The sequence below is a fragment of the Hypoxylon trugodes genome (assembly GCF_022578975.1).
Source record: "Hypoxylon trugodes strain CBS 135444 unplaced genomic scaffold F4822scaffold_7, whole genome shotgun sequence".
NCBI classification, from domain to species: Eukaryota; Fungi; Ascomycota; class Sordariomycetes; order Xylariales; family Hypoxylaceae; genus Hypoxylon; species Hypoxylon trugodes.
In genome coordinates, this window is record NW_026250022.1 from 1,107,293 (window position 1) to 1,128,845 (window position 21,553).

The window sequence follows — 21,553 nt, forward strand, 5'->3', positions numbered from 1 at the left end:
ATATATTGAACCTATCCGTGGTCAATGATGTTGTAAAAGGTAGAAACCAAGATTTCCTTATACTACCGTTGGTTTTTCTTTTTTATAGTATCTTTAAACCAGCTATGCAATGCTTCTCGATGGTATAATTCCACATTTTCGGTCCAACCCTAAATTATCCAATAATTCGATCTCAAGCTCGCCACCAGTTAACCATGGCGGCGATCAAGTAACTAATGGGACGCCGGCATATCCTTATCGAGAACTCTTAGGAACAGAAATTCGACTAGTCAAAATATTGCCCGACAATGGAAATGGGATTGAATGCCAGGTCGACCAAGTATCTTTGGGTTCGAAACTAAAGTATTTCGCATTATCCTATGTTTGAGGCAATGCGTGTGACCTGAGGACTATTGTACTTGATGGTCAACGATTTGACATCACTAAAAGTCTCCATGAAGCGTTGTGCCAGTTTAGAGAGTTACCCGATCTGGAGTGTTCGCAGAATTACATATGGATTGACGCCATCTGCATCAATCAGAATGATTCCGACGAAAAGTCTCGGGAGGTTCCACGAATGGCCGAGATATATAGGTTGTGTGACCAAGTGGTCATTTGGCTTGGGCCCAACGGTACACCGACCAGGAGCAGATTTAGAAAACTCATACGGAGGGTATCGCCATATGGAAATACCGCTTTCAAATCGAATCAAATGGAGAGGATGTTAAACCCATCCGGGCCAATAGCGGATGATGTAGTTGAGGAGCTTATCTCAAAACGTTGGACTCTCTGGCTTTCCATATCCGAAGATGGTCATAACGATGCGAAAGTTCTCCGCAAAACTTTCGGCAGCTCATATAATGCAATACTCACAGCTTGCGCCGAAATTGTGTCGAGACCATGGTTTATAAGAGCTTGGACGATCCAAGAAGCCTGCATCCCGCCAGATCCTATAGTCTACATCGGCCGCCATAGTATGCGTTTCAGCGAGCTGTGCGGATTCATTAGGGTGTTTGGTATGGTTAATACAGCGCTTCTCCAAAATGTAGGAACAGCTAGGATATTATCGATAGACAAAATTCGCGAAATGCGTGGTGCTATCTTTGAACCCGACAATGCCCTCAACCCGTTGAAGATGGATACAGTGCAAATATTATACACAATTCTGGGCCTCACCCTTAAGAAAGATTCCAAAGATCCTCGCGACCAAATCTACGGGATCTTAGGTCTTCTCGAACTTCTTGGGCAGGATACACCACCCGAACTAATTCCCAATTATAATCAGCCGTACGAAACCCTATACTGGAATTGCACGGCCTACATTCTAGGCTCTATTGGCGACCTACGACTACTTGGATGCCGAAGAAACGACCTTCGAACCGGGCCCTCATGGGTAGCCGACTTTCGATACATCACATTTAGGACAACTACCCCAAAATATCTAGCCTCTATCCCATCATTGTCCTTAGATAAACGGATTTTATCGCTCCAGGGGATTTTAGTGGGAACCTACCAAGACCACGTTGCCCGGTGTGCTACCGCTAGCATCATGCCGTACAGCGAACCAAACCGAGGGGCTTTATCAGCCCGTCTTCGAACAGTCGAAGCACAGATCCTTAAACCCTCGGCAGCTATAAGGGGAACTACGGTTGACAGATCTCTAGATGGTTTCTTGAAGGATGGCCAAACAGTTTTCAACGAGCAGGGGATTGAATCGTGGCGCCGGACTTTTCGACGTTTGTGTGAGACTCGCGGCGAAAAGTCGTGGATGCTAAAACGGAGAACCAACACGGCCCGTTACAAGCAGGAATACGCTATTGCGGAAGAATTCTGTTATGAATTCATGCTACTTTCTAACGGCGTTGTTGTGCGTGTAATCAGACAAGACGTGGACGTAAGATCCGGCGATCTTGTATGCCTTTTTATGGGTGCTGACCGAGCCAGTGTTTTGCGGCCCTCCGGACAAGACTATAGGTTGATAAGCCAGTGCGACATAAGAATTAGTTTATTTGCGAATGAAGAATACGACAGCAAATTTTGGGAGACGGAACAGACGAGAGGGTTCAGTCTGATATAGTCTTAATTCATCTATATGAATCTAGATAGGATGATGGTTGGAGTCTCATTAACATATCGTATGGTTTGGGACATCCCTTAACATATACTGCTATTAAGTACTACCAATTCGCATCGCTTCATCTTCCGTATAAATTGATACCTAATTCACGAAACCTATAGCGGTCGACGCAAGGAATAAACCAACATACCGTACGTGGATAATTCCCCATACCTGGAAGTAAAGGGAACCAACCCTTTTGTAAAAGATGTTTAGCTAGAGTTGGAGAGACCAGTAAAAGTTGCTCTCATTTAGCATACCCAAGTACCTACTGGGCGTTCACCGCTTCCGCTAATTTCGCCTAAAGTCATGAGTGGTAGGGGACTTGTTACACGTGTTACAGGATGCTCGTTGGCGGAGCCAGCGGCTATGACAGGGGGGTCATTGGTTACCGACGCTGCACTGCCAACCCACCAGGTCGCATGCTCAAATCTACCAACAGCCTGCGACCCGATGGATGCAACCTGAAATTCAGCTTCTACACATATTATAGGTAGCAAGGATGACACGATGCATCACCCCGTTTACGATGATTTATAGCGATGTTGATAAAATCGTTAAACCGGCATCTCAAATCTGGATATGAGAAATTTACATTCTGGTCGAAGCGGCGAGGCTCAGAAGAAGATACTGAAGAATCTGAGGACGATGACGCTGAAGACTCGGAAGATGGTGAGGACGAGGAAGAGAGCGAGAGCGAGGATGATGAAACCGACAGCTTTGTGAGCGTCGAGGAGCCATACCGGGCGCCAGCGTATCCCTATCGAGAACTGGAAGGCGACGAGATTCGACTGCTTCGTATAGTACCTGGGACAGGAGCCGTCGAGTGTCTTCTCCATCAAATCCCTCTGGCTGAGGTGAAGTTCTTCTACGCTTTATCTTATGTATGGGGCGATGCGACCGAGAAGAGAACCATTTTTCTAGAGGGGCAGCCATTTGAGGTTACCAGGAATCTGTTTGAAGCTTTACATCAGTTCAGACAACAACCAGGAGCTCCTAAACGGGAGCGACTGGACATCGGCTATCCAAATGATTATTTCTGGGCTGATGCTATTTGCATTAACCAGGCCGACTTGGATGAAAGAGCGCGCCAGGTGCCACGTATGATTGAAATATACCATGCCGGCCATGTTGTCATCTGGCTTGGCCACGTCAGGAAACGACGACCGCCGGAAAGCCGCCTCAAAAGACTTATCCGGCGGGCCCCAAGGACCGAATGGTCTCAATCCGACTTATTGCTAGATAATGGGATCAAGACCTTGTTCAAGAAGACCAACTCAATGTGGGAAGACTGGGAACCCATAGATGAGGACGACAATGTGGTCTTAGAGGCCGAGTTTGGAGATGATTATAACGGCATCATTACAGCAATTGCCAATGTTCTCAGAAGGCCATGGTTTGAAAGAGTATGGACCCTTCAAGAATCTTGCTTGGATACGTATCCGATAATATACATCGGGCGCTATACCGTACATCTGGAAAAATTGATAAAAATGTGGAAACTTCTCCTTGCGGAGCACAATAATCTGATTACACACCCTGGGAGTTTTAGGTTGACTTCCCTGGAGCAAATCGATCGATTATATAGGAGCGCTTTGTTTGATTGGGACGGGAACCCGAAGAAGATGAGCACAGCCGCGCTCCTCGCAACTTTAATAAGAATTACTGGCAGGAAGGGATCTTCGGAGCCTCGAGATCAGCTCTATGGCCTTTTAGGTCTTGTCAAGTATCTCGGGGACCAAGAGCTGCCAGAAGAATTAACCCCAGATTATCGCTTACCATATGAGAGTGTATATTGGAATTATGCAGCATTCATATTTGAAACGGCTGGAGATCTGAAGCTACTGGACTGTGCCCGCAACGAGCTCCAGGACGTACCATCATGGGTCCCCGACTTTCGGTACTTCACAGTATCACTTGATGTGGGACATCAGGTGTCCGCACGAGTATCCCTCGACAAGAAGATTTTACACCTACAAGGTTCTGTACTGGGAACATTTCGCAATTTCATCAATGGCAAAAACCTAGCGAGCCGTTTGCCCACCGGGAAGAAAATACCGGTCGAATTATCAAGACGCCTAAGAGAGTTTGACGAGCGTATCCTCGAACCGTCGGCGGCTGCTAGAGGAATTACTATCGAAGAGGCCTTCAACAGCATGATGGAAGACGCAACCAGAATTGCCCCAGAACGTAACGGAAAGAGTGCCGACTCATTCTATCAAGTCTATTGCTGTCTACGCGACTCGCGCTGGGCTAGGAGACCCCGCGGAGCTAGAAAAAGACGAACATCCACCTTCCGTCAAAGGGAACAAGTCATCGCGAGCCGATTACATCCCCCTTGTCTACTTCTTACTGACGGTACGATACTTACTATGGTCAGAGAGGACGCGCAAGTCAGAACTAGCGATCTGTTGTGTATATTCAAAGGGGCCGTAAAGATGAGCCTCCTGCGACCCTCTGGCGATGACTATATGTTTATAGGCCAGTGTCGGGTACAGGATGGACCCATGAAACAACAGGGATTTGACGATGACTTCTGGGCCGGAAGGGAACTACAGGATTTCAATTTGATCTAACAACCATTTGGTATATATTTATTTTGGTTATCATCTTCATGGGGCTGGCGATGTCTCGCATACTGAAATGGACACATACTAGACGATTCTTGGCGCAGGGGACATGATAGAAACGAGATATATATAGACTGTAGTTAGGGTTTACATAGAGCATATGGCGTTGGTATGGATGATATGAAGCTACGACGTCACGATGTTTAAATCCAAAAATTCCTAAACCGCCTGATCATAGGTTCTGTTTCTATGTTAAGTCACCCATGGCTAAGGTGAGTCATTCAGTCTCCTTTTATATGCATGCTTAGATATATACCCGCGCGAGAGAAGACTAGACTCCACCTCTTCCCTCTCACAGCGCCCTCATATGCACGAATCCTTCGCGCCCGGTGGCAACACCTTGGCGAACTCGGCTCGGCACTCCTCACGAGTTCCATTCACAGAAACCTGCGAACAAATTAGTACCCATAGGCACATATACATAAAGGGATTACATACAGTTGTGACATTTTCATCATAGTGCTCCTCAATAGCCTTCATATTCTCAACGTATTCGTCATACCGCCTGTTAAAACGTTCTTCATCGTCGCTTGTCTCTCTTCCGCGGGCCAGGAAGCGACGCATGGCGACCTCGCGTGAACAATCAAGGACGATGACCATTACGGGCTTGGCAACCTGTGTAGATAGTAAGTTAGCACCTTCAGGGTTTCTTGACATTAAAGATCGACTTACCTTCGCCTCAAACGCCAGAGCGGTCTCTATATTGCGCGGAAACCCATCGATTAACCAAGCATCCTCCGGAGCGGTGTTAACCTTGTGCTTGAGTATTGGGATGAGTACTTCGGAAGGGAGTAGCTTTTGCTCCCGTAGATGGTGGCGAATCCTGTCTAAATCGAGGTTCGTAGCATCACAGCGCGCATTGGGAGCACACAGCTCGCGTAGGTGGTCCCCCGTCGAGAGGTGTTTATAGAAACGGTTGGGGCCTGGGGGGTTGGTGGCGACAGACTTGCAGAGGGTACCTTTACCACAGCCTGGAGGTCCAAGTACGAAGACTATGTTGCGGGACGGCGGTTGGATAGTACTATCCGTGCTAGGTATCTGGAGAACCATCTTCAAATAGAACTAGAAGATAGGTAAACAGTATGAGTTAGTGTTCCTTGATCTCAGAGTGAGAGAAGTATCGGGCAATATATACTCACTAGCTACAGAGCTAGTTTGACATCACAACCAAGTTTTCGTGGTCGGAATGGCGCGTACTGCCTTTGATTGTTAGATGAGTATGTTGTAGTTGGCAAGCTTGTGACTGATATTAGAACAAAGAAGCCTGAGAAAATTAGATGTCAATGTGAGAAGCTCTTCTCGCCTCCACCTCCTCCCTAACCATGGCCGATCGATACTGTAGCATCGTATTTGATGAATGAGAAGTTGAAAAGTAAGAGTCAACGTATATCCCAGCATTGTCCCTGCTTCTTCCCGCTCTTCGGGTAGTTACCGGCGGTACTGGCGGTATGTTTTAGGTAAGTACTACTTCTTGTCCTAGATTGTTACCCACCTGCTCTGTCTGGTGTTTACAACGGGCGTTTGCGTTTATGATCAGTAATATCTCAGATCAGTATCAAGCTCATTACTGCCCAACTACCTAGGTATGCACTGTCCAGATACGCAGGTACAAGGCGGGGGTATTGGATTCCATTCATTTACTTCCTGGAGAACTGATTGGCCGATCGTATCGCGCTCTTGCGAGTTGTGGCTTGCGGTGTGAAGCAGGCACCCAGAACTTACTCACATGTCCTGGAGTTTTTAATATAATTAGAAAATAGGTAGAGGTGTCGTCCTCTCCGTATAAAAGGCACGCTCAGCATTCCTGCTTCGTACATTCTCTCTCCTTCCTATCTACTACAACAAGAAGGTTAAAACGAACGAATATATCGACTATGCTGTTGAGTATTATCTCGGCGCTGCCCGCGTTGGTCCTCTACGCTTGTATAATTTCGACAGGGGCTTATCTTGTGTATTGTAAACGTTGTTCTGACAACGCTACTAAACCGGTCTCAGTTAATTATTTCTTTACGCGGAAATGCAACAAGACGTGTGGTTTCTGTTTCCACACTGAGAGTTCCTCCTACGTGGCCTCGGAAGATGATATGAAGAAGGGGCTCCGCCTTCTCAAAGAGGCTGGAATGCGCAAAATCAACTTCGCTGGCGGTGAACCATTTCTCTATCCTGAAAAGCTTGCTATGCTCTGCCGTTTCTGTAAAGAAGATCTCGGCCTAGAAAGTGTTAGTATTATCACCAATGGTACGAAAGTGACCGAGAGGTGGATGGAGAAGTATGGCCAATGGGTTGACGTCATGGGTGTGAGCTGTGACAGCTTTGATGAGGCTACAAACATAGCTATCGGCCGCGGCACGGGTGAAAATGTTACCCAGCTATTCCGCATCCGTGACTGGTGCCGCAAGACTGGCATCAAGTTCAAGCTCAATACGGTAGTGTGCACATACAACTGGCAGGAGAACATGGCAGAGACGGTGCAACGTCTAGACCCATTTCGATGGAAGGTCTTCCAAGTACTATTTGTGGAAGGGGAGAACGATGCGGAAGAGGATGCGCAACTGAAGAATCGAAAGCACAACGCCAAGAAGCTCCTCATCTCGGACGAGCAGTATGAGGCTTTCTGCAAGAAGCATCGACACCTGAATTGTTTCATACCAGAGCCGAACTCGGTCATGGCATCAAGCTACCTAATGATCGATGAATTCCTCTGTTTCCTAGACAAGGGTGCGGGAGTAGAGAAGCAATCACGGTCGATCTTGGAGGTTGGGGTACAGAGAGCACTTAGAGAGGTTTATTGGGACCAGGAGGCTTTCAACAAACGGGGAGGGATGTACGAGTGGACGAAGGATATTATCAGTGATGGGGTAAGCGGTTGCGGGTCTGTTGACAAGAGGTTGACGGACTGGTAAGGTTGTCTACCTACCTAGGTAGGTAGGTAGTTGATGTTCAGGTGAGGGAGAGTGTGGGGGAAATGGGATGGGATGGGATGGGATGGTAGAGACGGGAAGGGAAAAGGGAACTTGCATTAGTGCAAGAAATGAATGGATAGTGCATGAAGTGGAGCTATATCTCGTTTGGCGGTGTTCCGATTAGTGGGTAGACCCTATTAAACCCTGCTAAATCTAACAAGGCGGGGGTGTACCTACAGCGCGGATCGGATCGGATAAGGCACTAGTCTAGGGCTACTACCACTATAGTATCCCTTTTCTACATATGTAGAGCCGCACGTTAAGCTTGTTAGCTGATCTTATTCGTTTTCTTTCAAGTATTTTACATGTATGTTTCCCTTCATTAAAATGGAGTTTGATTAACTCCGGGTACTTGAAGGACAGTAAAACTTACGACTTACGACTCAAGGATATACTCAATTAATTAGTGGTAATATATTATGTGCCTGGTGTTTACCAATCAAACAGCTCCCTAATATGTATTACCGGTTCCCTCCCCTCCAGCTTATGTGCTGTACCTAGAACATCTACTCACTTCATCAAACCTCTTTCCTCTATACACCTCATAATTCAAGCGAAGCAGTCCATTCTATCCTAAAAAAGATACGAATCAAATATTCATGTCATTAGATACATTTCAACAACATCAAATGGCGATGAAAATTGCTACTTCAACGCTTAAGCGTCTTGTATCAAATGTCGAAGTTGAACGGAAATTCAACCCAGGACCAAATTTTTTCTCATATCTGGCGAATCATGTCTGGGACACAAACCAAGCGCTACGCGCTAGGGGTCCCTTTACCGTTATAAAATGTCCGGGACAGCTTATTCGCGACACATACTACGACACTGAGGACCACCGTCTTAGCGGGCTAGGCCTGTGGGTTCGGCGGCGGGACGTCCGCACGCTGCCGACCGATTCCCCCCACGCTTTAGCGCAAGCCACCAGTACTCAAGATGAGGGACAGTGGAACGCCAAGTCACGACTCGCAGGTCACTATAACAACTCACAATTTGTCGAATTGGACGGAAAGGCGAAGGTTTCCCAAGAGGTGCTGCGCATCACTGAGATGAGAACAAAGCTTGAAGACTTGCAGATCGTCTCAGATCTGTTGACGAACCGTTCAATATGGGAAGTGAAGGAGCTTATGGATGGTGTGGCGCCGTCGGCCAACATGACGATTGTCCTGGACGCTGTCACTGAGGCTGAGGCCAAGACTAGCGAGGATGGAAGTGATGGGCACGACGTCTTCAATCATACCATTGGAGAGGTAGAACTCTTCGAAGAGGTTATTACTGAGGACATGGAAAATCAGGAGCATAAGGCTCACCGCAAGGAAATTGCAGCACAGAGGATGAAGGAGCTGGAGCAATTCATCTCAGCTCATCCCGACCTTTTCTCCACGAATCCGAAGCCAATTGGAAAACTCACTGCGTATGATATGTGGAGAGCTGCACATAGCCGGCATTAAGCACCTCGAGCCCCCATGTTATCTCCCAAATTTTAACCACACGTACTCGGCCGGTTCGAGCAAACACACGTGGCGCGTCGTATCCAATTACGGGGTAACCGGTCAAATCTTCTGCTGCCGATTCCCGTTGATTTGGCGCCTTGATGTAGACATCATATCATCAAACCGCCGCAAATGTCCTTACCCGATGGTTCTTGCAGCCAATACATCCTACTGACTACGTACCTAGGTACTCGGCGACAATCACAAAATCTTTCATCATGTAATGGACTCCTCATTCCTCTTCACTGAGGAATACCTAAAATTTACTGTACGAGAATACAATACAATATCACGAAATAAATCTCGAGCATATCATATACCACCATTATTACATAGAGGCTGTTATATTTTAGTGATTAGAACTGTTTCGCCCCTAGTGGATTGAGGTCTTCTGGCCTTCCTCTATTCTTAGATACTTGAGATATTCTCGACCATATTCTCTAGGCCAAGACTTCATTGTGCGTTGACATACCAATCAGAACCACTTCACCGCACATAATTCAATTCCATCAGTAAACAAATCTTGATTATGGGGTACTCTCCGAAAACACTTGCGATTATGTCACTAAGCGTGTGATGCGACGGCGTAGATGAAAACGGGCACGCCTAACTTCTCAAGAACAAAAATCGCGAACGCCTTGTCCGTGCAGTATATTGACTTTACTGAACCCTGATCCAGGAACGCCTTTAGCTTCAAGATGTTGAAAAAGGCATAACGCGACATCAAAAATACACACGTAGAATTCAGAAGTAAAACCTTTCCCCTTTTTCCTATCATGACGAACCGAATTTGAAACGCCAAACTCCTCCCCTCACCTCATTCATAGCTTCCTAGAATGCCCATCGCAGAGTAAGAATAGTAACAATCGAAAACCGTTTCCGTGTGTCCATTTCCATTTCCCTATTCATGGCGTCCCTTTCGACGAGAAAACAAAATTAAGGGGCCCTTCTCTCACCTCTACTCTTTCCCTTCGAGAAAGAGCCCAGGTATTCGTAGTATCCCGCTCACACGAAGTAAGCATCCAGACGTAGACGTCAACCGAGTATCAGTAATAGGAACAAGAAGGGCAAAGGCGTAGCATAGAGCAGCGCAGTGTAGGTAGTGTAGGTAGTGTAGCGCAGGATACCGCACCATAAAAGACTCTTGTAGAGTGTAGCACGATCACCGACCAACAACCAGAGCGAAATCTAGACATCCTCTCTAAAAATCGATCTCCGCTCTGCCGTCGACGTCGGGCTATCATGCAACACCGGTCCTTTCTTCGCCGCACTCGCATTCGCCAAATTCGTATCAATCGGTCTAGGACTGACGCCCCTCAGACTAATATTACTCGGCTCGGCCGCATCATCATCAAATGGATTCCGTCCACCTCCACTAACGCCCAAACCCGCATCGCCATACCCATCCCGGTTTAGAGTTCGACCCCTATGTTCTTCCCCCGCACCGGAGCTGAGATTCACGTTACTGTACGCGCCGCTATACGAGTTATCCGCCTGTTGCCCTCTATTTTGGCCACGGAGTCCGAGTTCTTGCTCCTCGTATCCGTATCCGTAGTCCGCTTCGTGGCCGACGCGTGTATCCCACGCTTCATCCGGATCGAGGGGTCCGAAGCCGCGGCGCGAGGGGCGTTCGTATGCGCCAGCAGCCGAGCGGTTACCGCCACCACTGCTGCTGCCCCCGCGGATGCTGCGTATCTTGTCGCTGATCCATCCCTTTATGCCGCCTGGTGCCGGCTGTGGCCCGTATGAGGATGAGGGATCGGATCGCGCGAAGGGGATGTAGGATGAGAGGGGTGGGGCAGGTAGCTGATGCGATGGAGTTCGGTTAGCTAGCTGATACGGGCATGCTGTAGGCTACGGTATATGCCATATGTAAAGGATGGAAGTACGGATGATATTGTTGGTAGGATATACTCCGGCCAAGTCCGAAGTCTGAGACAGACATGATGCAACGATAAGGGGAGAGGGGATGGGGAAGCGTGTATGGAGTGAGGTGTATAGTAAGTTGGGGCCGGAAGGAGTAGGAGTATGCACTTACACCTAACCGCCTTGCGCGTAGCTGGGTGAAGACGATCCAGCCGACAGCGCCGACGATCAGCAGTACGAACAAGACTATGAAGAAGGTTCCGACGGGGCTGACCATTTTCGGTCGCGAATTCGGAGTTGTTGTCCGGCCACTATACTATTGTCTTATGTCTTGGGTGGTATCGTTAGGCAGGACAGAAAATCGAACCGGGTCGATCGAATCGATGGGGGTTCGGGAAGATCAGATAAACCTCAATAGATTGGAAGAGGGTGGCGAAGCTAGGGGGTGGGAAGGTGGAGGAAGAACCAAGGAAGGAATTGCGAAAAAAAGAATCGTTGGCTAGTTGGATGGTAGGATGGATCGATCGGATGGAAGTTGGATGGAAAGAGTGATGTGGGTCGACGTCGATAGGTTGACAGAAGCAGTTGCGACGTAACGAAGTAACAATTCTTTCCGTGTTCGTCGTTAAAAGTGTCAAGTATGTCTTAGAATGGGAAGTTGGAAGTTGAGGCTGATTGATGACATTCTTTCCATTTTTTCGGATCTACTCCCAGTTTAGTTGCGTTAGTCACTTTAGTCGCTACACACTAGCTAGTTTATCGGGTGCTGCGGGTCCTGGAAGCTTTAGGTATCCAGCCTAAATATCCACTAAACCGCTTGAAATATCCTGGTAAAGCATGCGAGTTGCCCAATTTAGGTGCTGGCCCTTGCTTTCTTCAGTGGATTCGGCTACATATGCACGTTTACGATATGGGGGAGAAACCCAGAATATCTCCACTAAAATGACGTTAAACTAACGGTTTTGGTCTGTGCATTGGTTATCTTAGGTACATATCCGGGTACAAGTAACGTTGGAGAAAAAAATCGCGCTTGGGGGGGAAATCGCGCCGACAAGCCTCAAAAATTGTTAGTATTGTCTCACTTTATGGCCCTACTCAAGCCTATCAACACCCATTATCACCTTCCTGCACCACTTCCAAGCCTCTTTTTTGTCTCACTTCTCTTATTTCTCTTACGATTTCCGCAGAAAATCTGCCTTGCAATAACAGAAAGAATTACAAATGTTCTATCACATCTTCCGGGTCATGTGAAGATTGACGGCATATCCGTCGTCAATGACAAGATATTTTAGTTATTATTAGAATATTTTGTTGTCATGCTTTGAAAAGGGGTTATGTTTGCGAAATCGGATGCCTGAATACCTAGGTATGTTTCTTGTTAAAGATTCTGCAGTTGACGTGCTTTATCAGGCTCCATAATGCGTTCGCGAATCACGGATATACACATCGGATCAATCAACTAAGGAACAGCCACGATGTAAATCTTGTAATGCAACCCTCTATTCATAGACTCATCGATTCGTTAAGGATATTAGGGGTATTAGTAAAAGAGAGGCTATGATATCAAACAAAACACTGATCCCAATGTCCACCATTCCTGGCAAAGCTTTGGCTTTCGACGAATTTGCTCACCGTACAGCGGCCCAGCTCATCGGCATCGCAATTCTGCAACGGTACAACTCGGTCATTGACCAGGATTCTCACCAACTCCTCTGTAGAACCCCAACAAACCATCTTTTCCACGTAGAGTCTTGCAGCAAACGGGACGACCCAGCTGGCTGAGAATCCCTTAGCTTCCTGTGCACTGACTCGGTGGTCACCAGGTAGTGCATCTGTTAAGTTATATAAACCTAGTGTGCTGAAGATATCCATCATGTCGTTATCATGGCTGAAGTCAGCGTAAAGAGCATAATGCAAAGGGAATGTGGATTCCGATCTATCAAGCGTTGAGTTGGTGGTGGTATGATCGATAACTGGCTGGCCGGTGAGTCTCGCAATCAACTCATTAACAAAGCCAACTCCCTGAGTCGGACCCAGAGGACTTCCATTACCATACCCATACCATTTGCCCAATGATTGATAATAGTCGTAATCACGCCACTCGTCTACGGTGAATAAATTGCAGAACTCCGAAAGCTTGCCCTTTGCATTAGCGACAGTGTTGAAGGGACACAAATCCATCATATAGATCGTCTCTTCATCAGACAAATTCGCACCTGGAAGCTGTCGATTCAGTCTTTCGGTGAGGGGCGGCACGAACGTCTGGATCCATGCGCTCTGCTCATCATCATTATCGTGCCGGGTGTTCTCAAAGGCGGGGCAAAGATCGGGACTGAGCGAGTTGTTGAAATTATCTTCTTCGGGGATAATTAGAATATTATAAGGATATGGATCCGGGAAGTTGTAATCGCTGTCTGCCGATCGCGCCTGATGGAAGCCCTGTGTCCAATTCTGTGCCGACTCGACAACACGTTCTTGGCCCGAGGCACGTATAAAAGGGATAGATATACCAGCCAGGTTTCGATAGCGCTCATAAAATTTGACGCCAGAATCCACCATCTGTTGCTCACCGTAGAGCGTCAGTTGGTCGGCACCAAGAGTATACTTGTAATCCTTGATAAACTTGAGGTTCCCGCTATAATCCTTCACATCATTCTGGATGCGATCTATGACAGCAGCATACGCTAAAGATTTATGTGCTGTGGGGTCGCGAGCTCCGTGGCGGGATAATAGCTGTGCGAAAGACACTACGCATTCTCCAGGAATAGACGCCGGAATTTTCGAAGGAACCGAAAATGAGGATGAATACTGGCCCCACGAGCGAGAAATCTCCTTCTTACAGTGACGATCATGTATGAAGCCACGACACTCTTGCGTTGATAAGGATGACCTAAATATTTGTGATCAGCAAAAAAAAGTGAGTTATTTATGGCGCAAATCTTCGGGATTTTTTATGGCATACATAAAACTCGTGGAGAAGGCTATCAAAATAACTGAGAGAAGAATGCATAGCATGAATCTTATTCCGACTCTGTTATTGTCGACCCAGTTAGCGAAGCGCTTCTGAATTCGCGAGCGTGTGGCATTTCCAGGGAGTGGAGTGTAGTTGTGTCGGCCTCCAGTGACGAATCCCGTCAACTGGCGTCTCAAGTCGGTGAAGACCATTGTAAATGAGGGCGACCCTGCCGACTTTTCTTCATCGCCAAATGTCCGATGTAAATTAAAAAAATGACCGATAATAATAAATTAATGAATGGTTTGGCTTGGGTCGTGGTATATCCAACACCGAGTGTAGGTGAAAGAATTAGGTTGGCGCAAATGAATGGATAATCATTTGCTGTTGAATTATTTTTGAAACTTTTGAAACTTTGACAAGAAAAGGGTCGGCCATTTTTTACCCCCAACTGTGAAACTACCAATGACAATAGGGACAATGGGGGTAGGTACAGTACCTGCCACTTGTCGCCGCCCGCACAACCCCCTGTAACCAAGGAATCAAGCTATCTTATTTGTTACTGACTTCCTCCCGCGTACTTCCTTGAACTGATCATAGCACAAACCATGGCACAAATACAAGTACTACGTTTCACTCAGGAGTCAATCATTTCTTAGTGTATTCCAATAATTTTAAGGTTTATTTGTGTTATCATTCATTAGTTGTATGTTTGGGGGGGAGCTTCTTTACTGACAGCTAGAGCTGAGTATGCAAGTACCTACACGCAGATCCCATGTGTACCTAGAAGTCATATCCCTCCACCAAGACGAGGGGCACAGGGGATACCAAACAAATTCGATCCGATCATCACTTAGCACAAATTAATGAAAAATCATATTTGTCTTGATAATTAAGCCATTCATGAATTACAGTAGAAACATGAACTAACCTCGCTCACACTACCTATTGGGTATCATTTGCACATGCCAGCAGCACGGGTTAGTAACCCCCTAGAGGTTAAACAAAATCCACCTCCTTCCGATTCTATCCCCATTACCCTAGCATCATGATTAGTACCTGCTTTTGATGCCCTTTTCCCGAGTCCAAATCTATGCCTCCCAATAAATATCCCCGCCTCGCTTGGGCAGGATAAAAGTATATACACGGTCCCTTAGTACCGGATGGTATCATAGAATGCTATAACACAGAAGAATCGAAAATTAGACGGCAACGCCAACACTCTGCCGTTGTGGAATCACCACCGGCCGCTGTAATCCGGACGCGATTCCCATCGGAGGCTCCAGCCTCGCTCTCAAAGTCGCGGTACTGCTAGGTGATAGACTAGTCGGTAACGTCTGCTCTTCCTCCACGGTCCAGTCCGAGCTGGTGGACAAAGTGTCAAAGCTGCACCGTTCGTCCGCCTCGGGATCGGCGATTTGATAAAACCCATCTGCACCAGTTGTCGGTTTGGGAACATTGGTAAGAGAATCAAGACTGATGTCTTGCTTATTATACTCCTCTCCAGGGAACAGCCAAGTAGAAACACGCGAGAATGATTTCTTTTTTCGTAATGGTGGTCGTAGTCGAAGTGGTAATGGTGGAGGAGGAACCCGCCCCTCTACCTTCCGCGATGAGTTCGCTTTATATGGGGTGCGACCCATGGGTTGAGATGGAGCAGTTTGCGGTCGGTCGCAACTGAGACGCTCGCTAAACGAGGGAGCATTAGGGGGCAGCGCCGGGATATCTGGCATGGGCTCCAACTCTGTATATCTGTTAGTAAGTATTACAATGAATTAAGATGCGCCCGCAATGCACTAACCCGGTTGTCCATGTGCAGTTGATGGTCGGCTGCTGATATAAATGCTCTGCCTCTCGACTACGTCGTCAATTTGCTCCTGTAGTTTGTCTCGTTCCATCATAGCGGTTGCGACCCTTTCGACAAGATCATCCATCATAGGACTCGATGATGCCGGCGATGTGTAACCCCGAACCCTAGCCGGTTGGGGTCGCTGTGGTGTACTGGTATTGGACCGCGGGGAATCAAATACGGAACCGTCGTTGATTGGCCTACGGGGAATGTGGAACGACATAGATGAGTAACTACGCGAATGTGGGATAGGAGGACTATCTTCACTATGGCTCGAGAGAGTGAAGGCACGCGGTGGGGGTGTGACTGGGGGCGTAGGATAGTCTATATGCGGCAGGATCGGTGATAATCGATTATCGGTCATGTATATGCTGAGTTCAAGAGGGCGAAAAGGTGGTTGCGGTCTCACTTGGGCTGGGTAGTAATCCGGGAAACGAAAAGACTCCGAATAAAGATGACGGAAATTAGTAGGAGCTGATATTTGCGGCCGGCGCGACGATGATGAACTGGGTCGTGATAGTAGTTTTCTCGCGGAGAAGCCACTGCGACTAGGTCCATGTCTCTTCCTCGGAGCCCGCTCCTCCCTACTCGGCCTCGACGGTGCTAACGAAGGAGGAGGCATGAAAGAAGGTTCTTGATAAATAACATCAATATCGAGCGACTTGCGGTCGACTAATCTGGTCAGAAAATAGTACTATAATCGTATGTATATCCTCCAATGCTTACCGGGTTGATGAGGCTTCTCATCGAAGTAAGAAGTTAAAGACTGACAACACTGAGAAATAGAGTAGGACCATGATGCATAAGCTTCAGAAAGTATCCCACCTAAGGCTTTCATGGTGATGACTTCATGTCGCGCTGGGGAAAAGAAAAAAAGAGCAAAAACGACCAGCGGTTGGTGAGAGATAAGAGAGCTAAGAGAGAGCAAAGAGAGCAGCTGGTCATGAGATCAATGAGATCCATAACACCTTTATGGAAGATATGAAATACTAGTAGTAATACTAATACCAGTAGTACATGGAAGACGCGGAAAAGAAATTAGCATGTGTGTACCGTGTGTACCTACCTTTTAGGCTCAAGCAGCTGAGCGGGCGCTGACTTCTTGGGCCTCGCGGGCTCTCATTCAGATGGCAAGCGTTGATGGTTTGGATGCAGACGTCCGTGACGTTGATAGGCTGTAGTCTAAAAGTCGTGGTCCAGTCGGCGCTTACGAACCGGGGTGCTGGAGAGGAGTCGGATGGTTGGCGGCACACACCAGATTGCAGGACCCCACCACATGTATTATGAAAGGTTTCTGCACAGCCAGTCTTTTGTCTTAGTTTTCCTTGCTTTGTGATCCATCTAGAAGGACTCTAGTAGCCCACCATCGTAGTCCTCGTAGTTTGTTTTGGAGGGGACGGTGCCACAGAAATCCGGGAGGGGTGTCTCGTGGGCTTCGTAGATTGGCCTTGACTATGTAACAACGCGAAGTAACATGTAGCAGCTAAGGCCTCGAGTCGGGAAGGCCTGTATGAGCATGTCTCTCGTCATCCCCGACGGAGTGGGTTTTAATGGACGACGAAGTCCCGTTCTGCCTTGCGCGAAACTATGGGTTCGTCCGACTGGGGAAAAGGTACCTGAGCTTCCGTGGTAGTTCTGCGCGCGATACATGTCCCCACTTGGTAACATGTTCGAGAGGCCACACTTGATTTCCCACGTTGATTTCTACCTACCTAGGTACTAGGTAGTTAGTGTTGACGATGAATAAAAGAAAAGAAAAGAAAAAAGGGTGGAACCCCCGATTAGGGTTGGTCGGATATCCGCAGATTGCAGATGCAGAGTCGTGGCTCTGTTGCGAAGCATTGCCTCCTAACCAACTCTGATGGGAGTCGAGAGCGTGTTTATTTGTTTATTTGTTTGTTTGTTGATTGTTCAGTGCTCATCTGTTTCACATCAAGTTTCTATTAATACCTACCTCTTCGAGTAGGTGGTTATAGTTACTCTCTCACACACGCTGTGGTAGGAGTATGACATTGTAAGCCGTAGTAGTAGTGTGTATTGTGTTATTGTGTATTCGCGTTGTTCCGAAGGCAAACCATCATGTGCCTACTAATAATCTGCAAAAGAGGCGTAGGCGCGTCATCCACCAGCGTCATCATTGCGATTCCACGGGCCTCAATTAACGCCAAACTTCGTGTTTATAAAAGAGGCGGGGGCAATGCTGTCGGTGAAGGATTTATTCGGTGGCCCCAAGTCCTGATGAATGAGGTGCGATTGTATTGGAAAGAACAATTCAAGTAAGACGGAGACGACTAAGATGATTGAGTTCATTTGACTGCTTGATTTATGATACAATCATGTTTAGGTGACTGCCCTCTATTATTCAGCTGTTGAGCTGCTGGAAGGAATTAATTGACTAAGATAGCGATAGGTATAGAGGTAGGTGGCTCGTGCACCTTATCAATCGGCTAATCTATGGAAGGGTTTTCATAAAACGGAAGCACCTAGTAGAAAGTGGCTACATTGATGGTGGCTAGGGTAGATTTAGCTTAGTGCCAAAATTTTGGGTTAAGGCTGAGAATGACAGGTTGTTCGCTTTTGCGTCAGTCCAAAATAATCCAAATAATATTCCTCCATTTGGAAGAATACGGCCAGATCTCATCGTCCCTTTCGTCCCCTTTCCAAATTTATTACTATTAATTGTTTTATTCCTTTTTCCATTCTACCATAACAGCCACTCATTGGCAATCACTGTAAAAACATAGTAATCGCCATGCAAAATCCCAACGGTCCTCCCCCGGGAGCAATCCCGATACCCATAGGCCCTGGCGGCCAGATGCCATCACCTCAGCAGATCGCTGCTATGCAACAACAGCTAGCTGCTGAAGCTCAGAAGCATGGCATGACTGTCCCCCAATTTGTCGAACATATCAAGGCGCAACGTATAGCACAGATGCAACAAGCTCAGAGACAGCAACAACAACAAGGTGGTCAAGGTCAACAAGGAGGACCTCAAGGACCACGTCCAGGTCCTCCTCCGGGTGCCCAAGGTCAACCTCAACCTATCCGTCCCGGTCCCCCTAACCCTGTCGCAATTGCTCTGGCAAACTTCTTAAAGGGTCAACAGTTGAAGCCACGTACATGTATTCTTAATGGAGAGCGCAAGGATATGTTCAGAGGTATTTTTATTCCCGTACTTAGGCCCCAAAGAATCTTAGCTCACGTGTCATCTAGTCAAGCGAGCTCTCCGCGCTCTTGAGTCTCCTGCCTATGCAAAGGCCCGCTCGAAAAACCCTGCGCTCCCCGAAATCACAGATCGCGCATCGCTCGAGAATACCTTCAAGCTACTTCCCATGTCCATGTTAGCCCTGCGCGTTAGTAAAATTGACCCCCACGAAGGTCACGACCATGCTCCCAAGAAGGGAAAGAGAATTAAGGGACTCTGGACAGTGAAGATTGAACAACAACAGGATGCCCATGATGATATGTATTATGTCTGGCTCTATGAGGGTAGCCAGATTATGCGCAAGGTCTATGGTGCTCTCGCCCTGGTTCTTATCTTCACGGTTGTCCTCTATCCCTTATGGCCGCTTGTTTTGCGACAAGGTGTCTATTACCTTAGTTGGGGATTCCTAATGCTTCTCGGTCTCTTCTTCCTCATGGCAATCTTCCGTGTCATTCTTTTCTGTATTACGTACTTCGTTGTTCCTCCCGGACTATGGCTCTACCCCAATCTATGGGAAGACGTCTCTTTCATGGACAGTTTCCGACCGGTCTGGGCTTGGCATGAGGTTTGTTATCATCCAATCTCTATCAAGAGTATACCCACTAATAGACAATTAGACAACGAAGCCCAAGAAAAAGAAGAAGGCATCCAAGTCCGTCAATGCTGAATCGGCTGCTCAGCTTGCGGGTCAGACAGGTCACCCCCCTCCTGCGACTGCTACCACTACCGCGACAACTACACAAGTGCAGACTGCCCCACTGCAAAGATCTTATGTTGCACCGAAGGTCGAGGAGCTCGCCGACGACGAATAAGCAACATCAGTCGTAGCATATTTGCAAGGCGTTCAAGGAGTTAGGTCGATATGGAAAAACGAGTGTAAAATAGGAACAGTTGCTCTAGAACGCCGCATCATATAATAGTCCGGAATGGGATATCGGCCAATTTCTCTAATTATGAACTTCATCCAATGACCCTCAGTGGCTAGGTTTAATTCACAAAGTCATTGAGCATTGTGGAGCTGTCTCGCCTTATGCATACCCAAGTATGTAATGACGATCGCACTACCTTCTGCCCATAATTATAAGGTGATCTAACAATTCAAGCACCTAGGCAGTGTAATTTTAAGAATCAGATGAATACCCAGGGAAGCACGCAAGGCACCTCCAGTATATTATGTAAGGGTATCGTACAAAAGATTGAGCTGAGATAAATACATCATATCCACCAGTAACCATGTTTTATGGAGTTTCGTACCCCCGGTCACTGACTAGCAGCATCTACGATAGCATCAACCACCAACTTAGCATTGGCCTCGCTCTCTAGAAACGGAAAATGACCAGCTGCGATCTTCACAATCTTGGCTCCGGCCGCCTGTGCCATACTTTCCTGGAGCGCGGCAGGTAAGGACTGGTCGTCCACACACACGACATAAGTCTTAGGAACTGTAACATCGACGGCGGTAAATTGCACCGGCGCCTCTATACTAGCTTTGCTCTGGTGCACCAAGCTCCGCGTCAGTGCCAGCTGCTCTTCCTTCGGGATATTGGTTTGAGTCGCATCAGGTGCCAAGCCCTGTTCAGTGAGAACATAGAACGGTCCCTAATCCTGGTTAGCAACTTCATAGCCCCCAAACCCAACAAAAATAATTAGAAAACATACCTCAGCGCGGTAAATCGGCGGCGGCGTACCACCCAACAATCCCATCAGACTAGCTCCCTTCGTCGGGATGGCAAGAGCCGTGACATAAACAACACCCCTAACACCGCCCTTCAAGCCCTTAGTTTTACGGTCTTCGATTGTTTGGCCCTCGGTCACGGCACTGGCTGCGATGCCGCCTTGGCTGTGGCCGACAACTATGGCTTCTCGGCCCTCGTCTAGGTATGGGACGAGGTACTCAAGAATGCGCTTCGCGTCGTCGACGTACGTCCTGCCCGCGACAGAGTCATCGAGACCAGTTGTAGGCATGGGTGGTGCGATCACAGTGTACCCCTGTGTGCGAAGGGGTTCAATTAAACGGCGGTAGTGCACGGGCGAGAAGAAGGCGCCGTGGATTAAGGCGATGACGGGTTTTTGGGAAGCCATTGTAGGTTGTGATGTGGTTGTCTAGGTTATCTAGAAATTGATGTGTAAGTTGGATGCGGTTTCGTCTCAATGTGATAGAAGCTATGAGGACAATGATCAGAAAATTCAACAACTCGCAGAGCCATCACCCTCATTTTATATAAAACCTCATACCACATAAAGCTCTACACATGACAACTAAAACCGTATTGCTGAAGCTACTAATCTGATAGATCATGGTTGAAAGTTGCATTCTAGAATAAAAGCCTCATAGCTTCCATCACCTAGTCCGGGGACGATCTCGTCGTTGATTCGCCAATTTTATACGAGAGGTTCGAGCGAGCGAATTAAAAGGCAAGGATTGACGGGAGGGATCTCAGCTTGGGAGATCCGTTCCTGACCGGTTGGCGATCCAGAAGACCGAGTTTCGTCTAGGAC

General features: G+C 47.4%; 11 protein-coding genes across 11 annotated transcripts; 5 read left to right on the forward strand and 6 right to left on the reverse strand.

Moving 5' to 3' along the window:
• Positions 1 to 461: 461 nt before the first annotated feature.
• F4822DRAFT_314514 (uncharacterized protein) lies at positions 462 to 2,335 on the forward strand. The gene has a single exon (XM_051455375.1). The coding sequence runs from the start codon at positions 557 to 559 to the stop codon at positions 2,054 to 2,056; it is 1,500 nt and encodes a 499-aa protein (XP_051312156.1). The 5' UTR covers positions 462 to 556; the 3' UTR covers positions 2,057 to 2,335.
• F4822DRAFT_315388 (HET-domain-containing protein) lies at positions 2,328 to 4,877 on the forward strand. The gene has a single exon (XM_051455383.1). The coding sequence runs from the start codon at positions 2,638 to 2,640 to the stop codon at positions 4,669 to 4,671; it is 2,034 nt and encodes a 677-aa protein (XP_051312157.1). The 5' UTR covers positions 2,328 to 2,637; the 3' UTR covers positions 4,672 to 4,877.
• A 1-nt stretch (position 4,878) lies between these two features.
• Positions 4,879 to 6,328, reverse strand: F4822DRAFT_314512 (P-loop containing nucleoside triphosphate hydrolase protein). Its single transcript, XM_051455374.1, has 4 exons — positions 5,865 to 6,328; positions 5,398 to 5,787; positions 5,164 to 5,340; positions 4,879 to 5,112 (listed from the first exon to the last, which is right to left on the reverse strand). The coding sequence occupies exons 2-4, from the start codon at positions 5,773 to 5,775 to the stop codon at positions 5,029 to 5,031; spliced, it is 639 nt and encodes a 212-aa protein (XP_051312158.1). The 5' UTR covers positions 5,776 to 5,787; positions 5,865 to 6,328; the 3' UTR covers positions 4,879 to 5,028.
• Position 6,329: 1 nt separating this feature from the next.
• F4822DRAFT_314524 (uncharacterized protein) lies at positions 6,330 to 7,958 on the forward strand. The gene has a single exon (XM_051455376.1). The coding sequence runs from the start codon at positions 6,600 to 6,602 to the stop codon at positions 7,626 to 7,628; it is 1,029 nt and encodes a 342-aa protein (XP_051312159.1). The 5' UTR covers positions 6,330 to 6,599; the 3' UTR covers positions 7,629 to 7,958.
• Positions 7,959 to 8,317: 359 nt separating this feature from the next.
• On the forward strand, positions 8,318 to 9,139 carry F4822DRAFT_431257 (uncharacterized protein; the record flags this gene model as incomplete). The annotated part of the gene is made up of 1 exon (XM_051461451.1): positions 8,318 to 9,139. One exon carries the CDS (start codon positions 8,318 to 8,320, stop codon positions 9,137 to 9,139), a length of 822 nt encoding a protein of 273 aa, XP_051312160.1.
• A 517-nt stretch (positions 9,140 to 9,656) lies between these two features.
• F4822DRAFT_314527 (uncharacterized protein) lies at positions 9,657 to 10,049 on the reverse strand. Its single transcript, XM_051455377.1, has one exon. It carries the CDS (start codon positions 9,957 to 9,959, stop codon positions 9,747 to 9,749), a length of 213 nt encoding a protein of 70 aa, XP_051312161.1. The 5' UTR covers positions 9,960 to 10,049; the 3' UTR covers positions 9,657 to 9,746.
• Positions 10,002 to 11,654, reverse strand: F4822DRAFT_314635 (uncharacterized protein). Its single transcript, XM_051455379.1, has 2 exons — positions 11,220 to 11,654; positions 10,002 to 10,987 (listed from the first exon to the last, which is right to left on the reverse strand). The coding sequence occupies exons 1-2, from the start codon at positions 11,322 to 11,324 to the stop codon at positions 10,370 to 10,372; spliced, it is 723 nt and encodes a 240-aa protein (XP_051312162.1). The 5' UTR covers positions 11,325 to 11,654; the 3' UTR covers positions 10,002 to 10,369.
• Positions 11,655 to 12,231: 577 nt separating this feature from the next.
• F4822DRAFT_409927 (phosphoglycerate mutase-like protein) lies at positions 12,232 to 14,405 on the reverse strand. The gene is made up of 2 exons (XM_051458701.1): positions 14,010 to 14,405; positions 12,232 to 13,937 (listed from the first exon to the last, which is right to left on the reverse strand). Exons 1-2 carry the CDS (start codon positions 14,210 to 14,212, stop codon positions 12,611 to 12,613), a joined length of 1,530 nt encoding a protein of 509 aa, XP_051312163.1. The 5' UTR covers positions 14,213 to 14,405; the 3' UTR covers positions 12,232 to 12,610.
• A 229-nt stretch (positions 14,406 to 14,634) lies between these two features.
• Positions 14,635 to 16,994, reverse strand: F4822DRAFT_314631 (uncharacterized protein). Its single transcript, XM_051455378.1, has 4 exons — positions 16,576 to 16,994; positions 15,802 to 16,521; positions 14,932 to 15,744; positions 14,635 to 14,852 (listed from the first exon to the last, which is right to left on the reverse strand). The coding sequence occupies exons 1-3, from the start codon at positions 16,685 to 16,687 to the stop codon at positions 15,203 to 15,205; spliced, it is 1,374 nt and encodes a 457-aa protein (XP_051312164.1). The 5' UTR covers positions 16,688 to 16,994; the 3' UTR covers positions 14,635 to 14,852; positions 14,932 to 15,202.
• Positions 16,995 to 18,439: 1,445 nt separating this feature from the next.
• Positions 18,440 to 20,143, forward strand: F4822DRAFT_409934 (translocation protein). The gene is made up of 3 exons (XM_051458702.1): positions 18,440 to 19,007; positions 19,063 to 19,619; positions 19,672 to 20,143. The coding sequence occupies exons 1-3, from the start codon at positions 18,602 to 18,604 to the stop codon at positions 19,864 to 19,866; spliced, it is 1,158 nt and encodes a 385-aa protein (XP_051312165.1). The 5' UTR covers positions 18,440 to 18,601; the 3' UTR covers positions 19,867 to 20,143.
• Positions 20,144 to 20,314: 171 nt separating this feature from the next.
• F4822DRAFT_431262 (alpha/beta-hydrolase) lies at positions 20,315 to 21,136 on the reverse strand (the record flags this gene model as incomplete). The annotated part of the gene is made up of 2 exons (XM_051461452.1): positions 20,315 to 20,653; positions 20,714 to 21,136. The coding sequence occupies 2 exons, from the start codon at positions 21,134 to 21,136 to the stop codon at positions 20,315 to 20,317; spliced, it is 762 nt and encodes a 253-aa protein (XP_051312166.1).
• Between the last annotated feature and the right edge of the window lie 417 nt (positions 21,137 to 21,553).

Bases quoted from the DNA above. Each gene is read 5' to 3' on its own strand.
- F4822DRAFT_314635 (XM_051455379.1), bottom strand. From the start codon at position 11,324: ATGGTCAGCCCCGTCGGAACCTTCTTCATAGTCTTGTTCGTACTGCTG. The intron at 10,988-11,219 runs GTAAGTGCATAC...CCATCGCATCAG, and splicing joins TACGCGCAAGGCGGTTAGGT to CTACCTGCCCCACCCCTCTC.
- F4822DRAFT_314631 (XM_051455378.1), bottom strand. From the start codon at position 16,687: ATGAAAGCCTTAGGTGGGATACTTTCTGAAGCTTATGCATCATGGTCC. The intron at 16,522-16,575 runs GTAAGCATTGGA...TGACCAGATTAG, and splicing joins TGAGAAGCCTCATCAACCCG to TCGACCGCAAGTCGCTCGAT. The intron at 15,745-15,801 runs GTTAGTGCATTG...ACAGATATACAG, and splicing joins AACTGCACATGGACAACCGG to AGTTGGAGCCCATGCCAGAT.
- F4822DRAFT_409934 (XM_051458702.1), top strand. From the start codon at position 18,602: ATGCAAAATCCCAACGGTCCTCCCCCGGGAGCAATCCCGATACCCATA. The intron at 19,008-19,062 runs GTATTTTTATTC...CGTGTCATCTAG, and splicing joins GCGCAAGGATATGTTCAGAG to TCAAGCGAGCTCTCCGCGCT. The intron at 19,620-19,671 runs GTTTGTTATCAT...ATAGACAATTAG, and splicing joins CGGTCTGGGCTTGGCATGAG to ACAACGAAGCCCAAGAAAAA.
- F4822DRAFT_314524 (XM_051455376.1), top strand. From the start codon at position 6,600: ATGCTGTTGAGTATTATCTCGGCGCTGCCCGCGTTGGTCCTCTACGCT.
- F4822DRAFT_409927 (XM_051458701.1), bottom strand. From the start codon at position 14,212: ATGGTCTTCACCGACTTGAGACGCCAGTTGACGGGATTCGTCACTGGA. The intron at 13,938-14,009 runs GTATGCCATAAA...ACAAATATTTAG, and splicing joins GCCTTCTCCACGAGTTTTAT to GTCATCCTTATCAACGCAAG.
- F4822DRAFT_314527 (XM_051455377.1), bottom strand. From the start codon at position 9,959: ATGATAGGAAAAAGGGGAAAGGTTTTACTTCTGAATTCTACGTGTGTA.
- F4822DRAFT_314514 (XM_051455375.1), top strand. From the start codon at position 557: ATGGCCGAGATATATAGGTTGTGTGACCAAGTGGTCATTTGGCTTGGG.
- F4822DRAFT_314512 (XM_051455374.1), bottom strand. From the start codon at position 5,775: ATGGTTCTCCAGATACCTAGCACGGATAGTACTATCCAACCGCCGTCC. The intron at 5,341-5,397 runs GTAAGTCGATCT...CTATCTACACAG, and splicing joins CTCTGGCGTTTGAGGCGAAG to GTTGCCAAGCCCGTAATGGT. The intron at 5,113-5,163 runs GTATGTAATCCC...ATTTGTTCGCAG, and splicing joins ATGATGAAAATGTCACAACT to GTTTCTGTGAATGGAACTCG.
- F4822DRAFT_315388 (XM_051455383.1), top strand. From the start codon at position 2,638: ATGTTGATAAAATCGTTAAACCGGCATCTCAAATCTGGATATGAGAAA.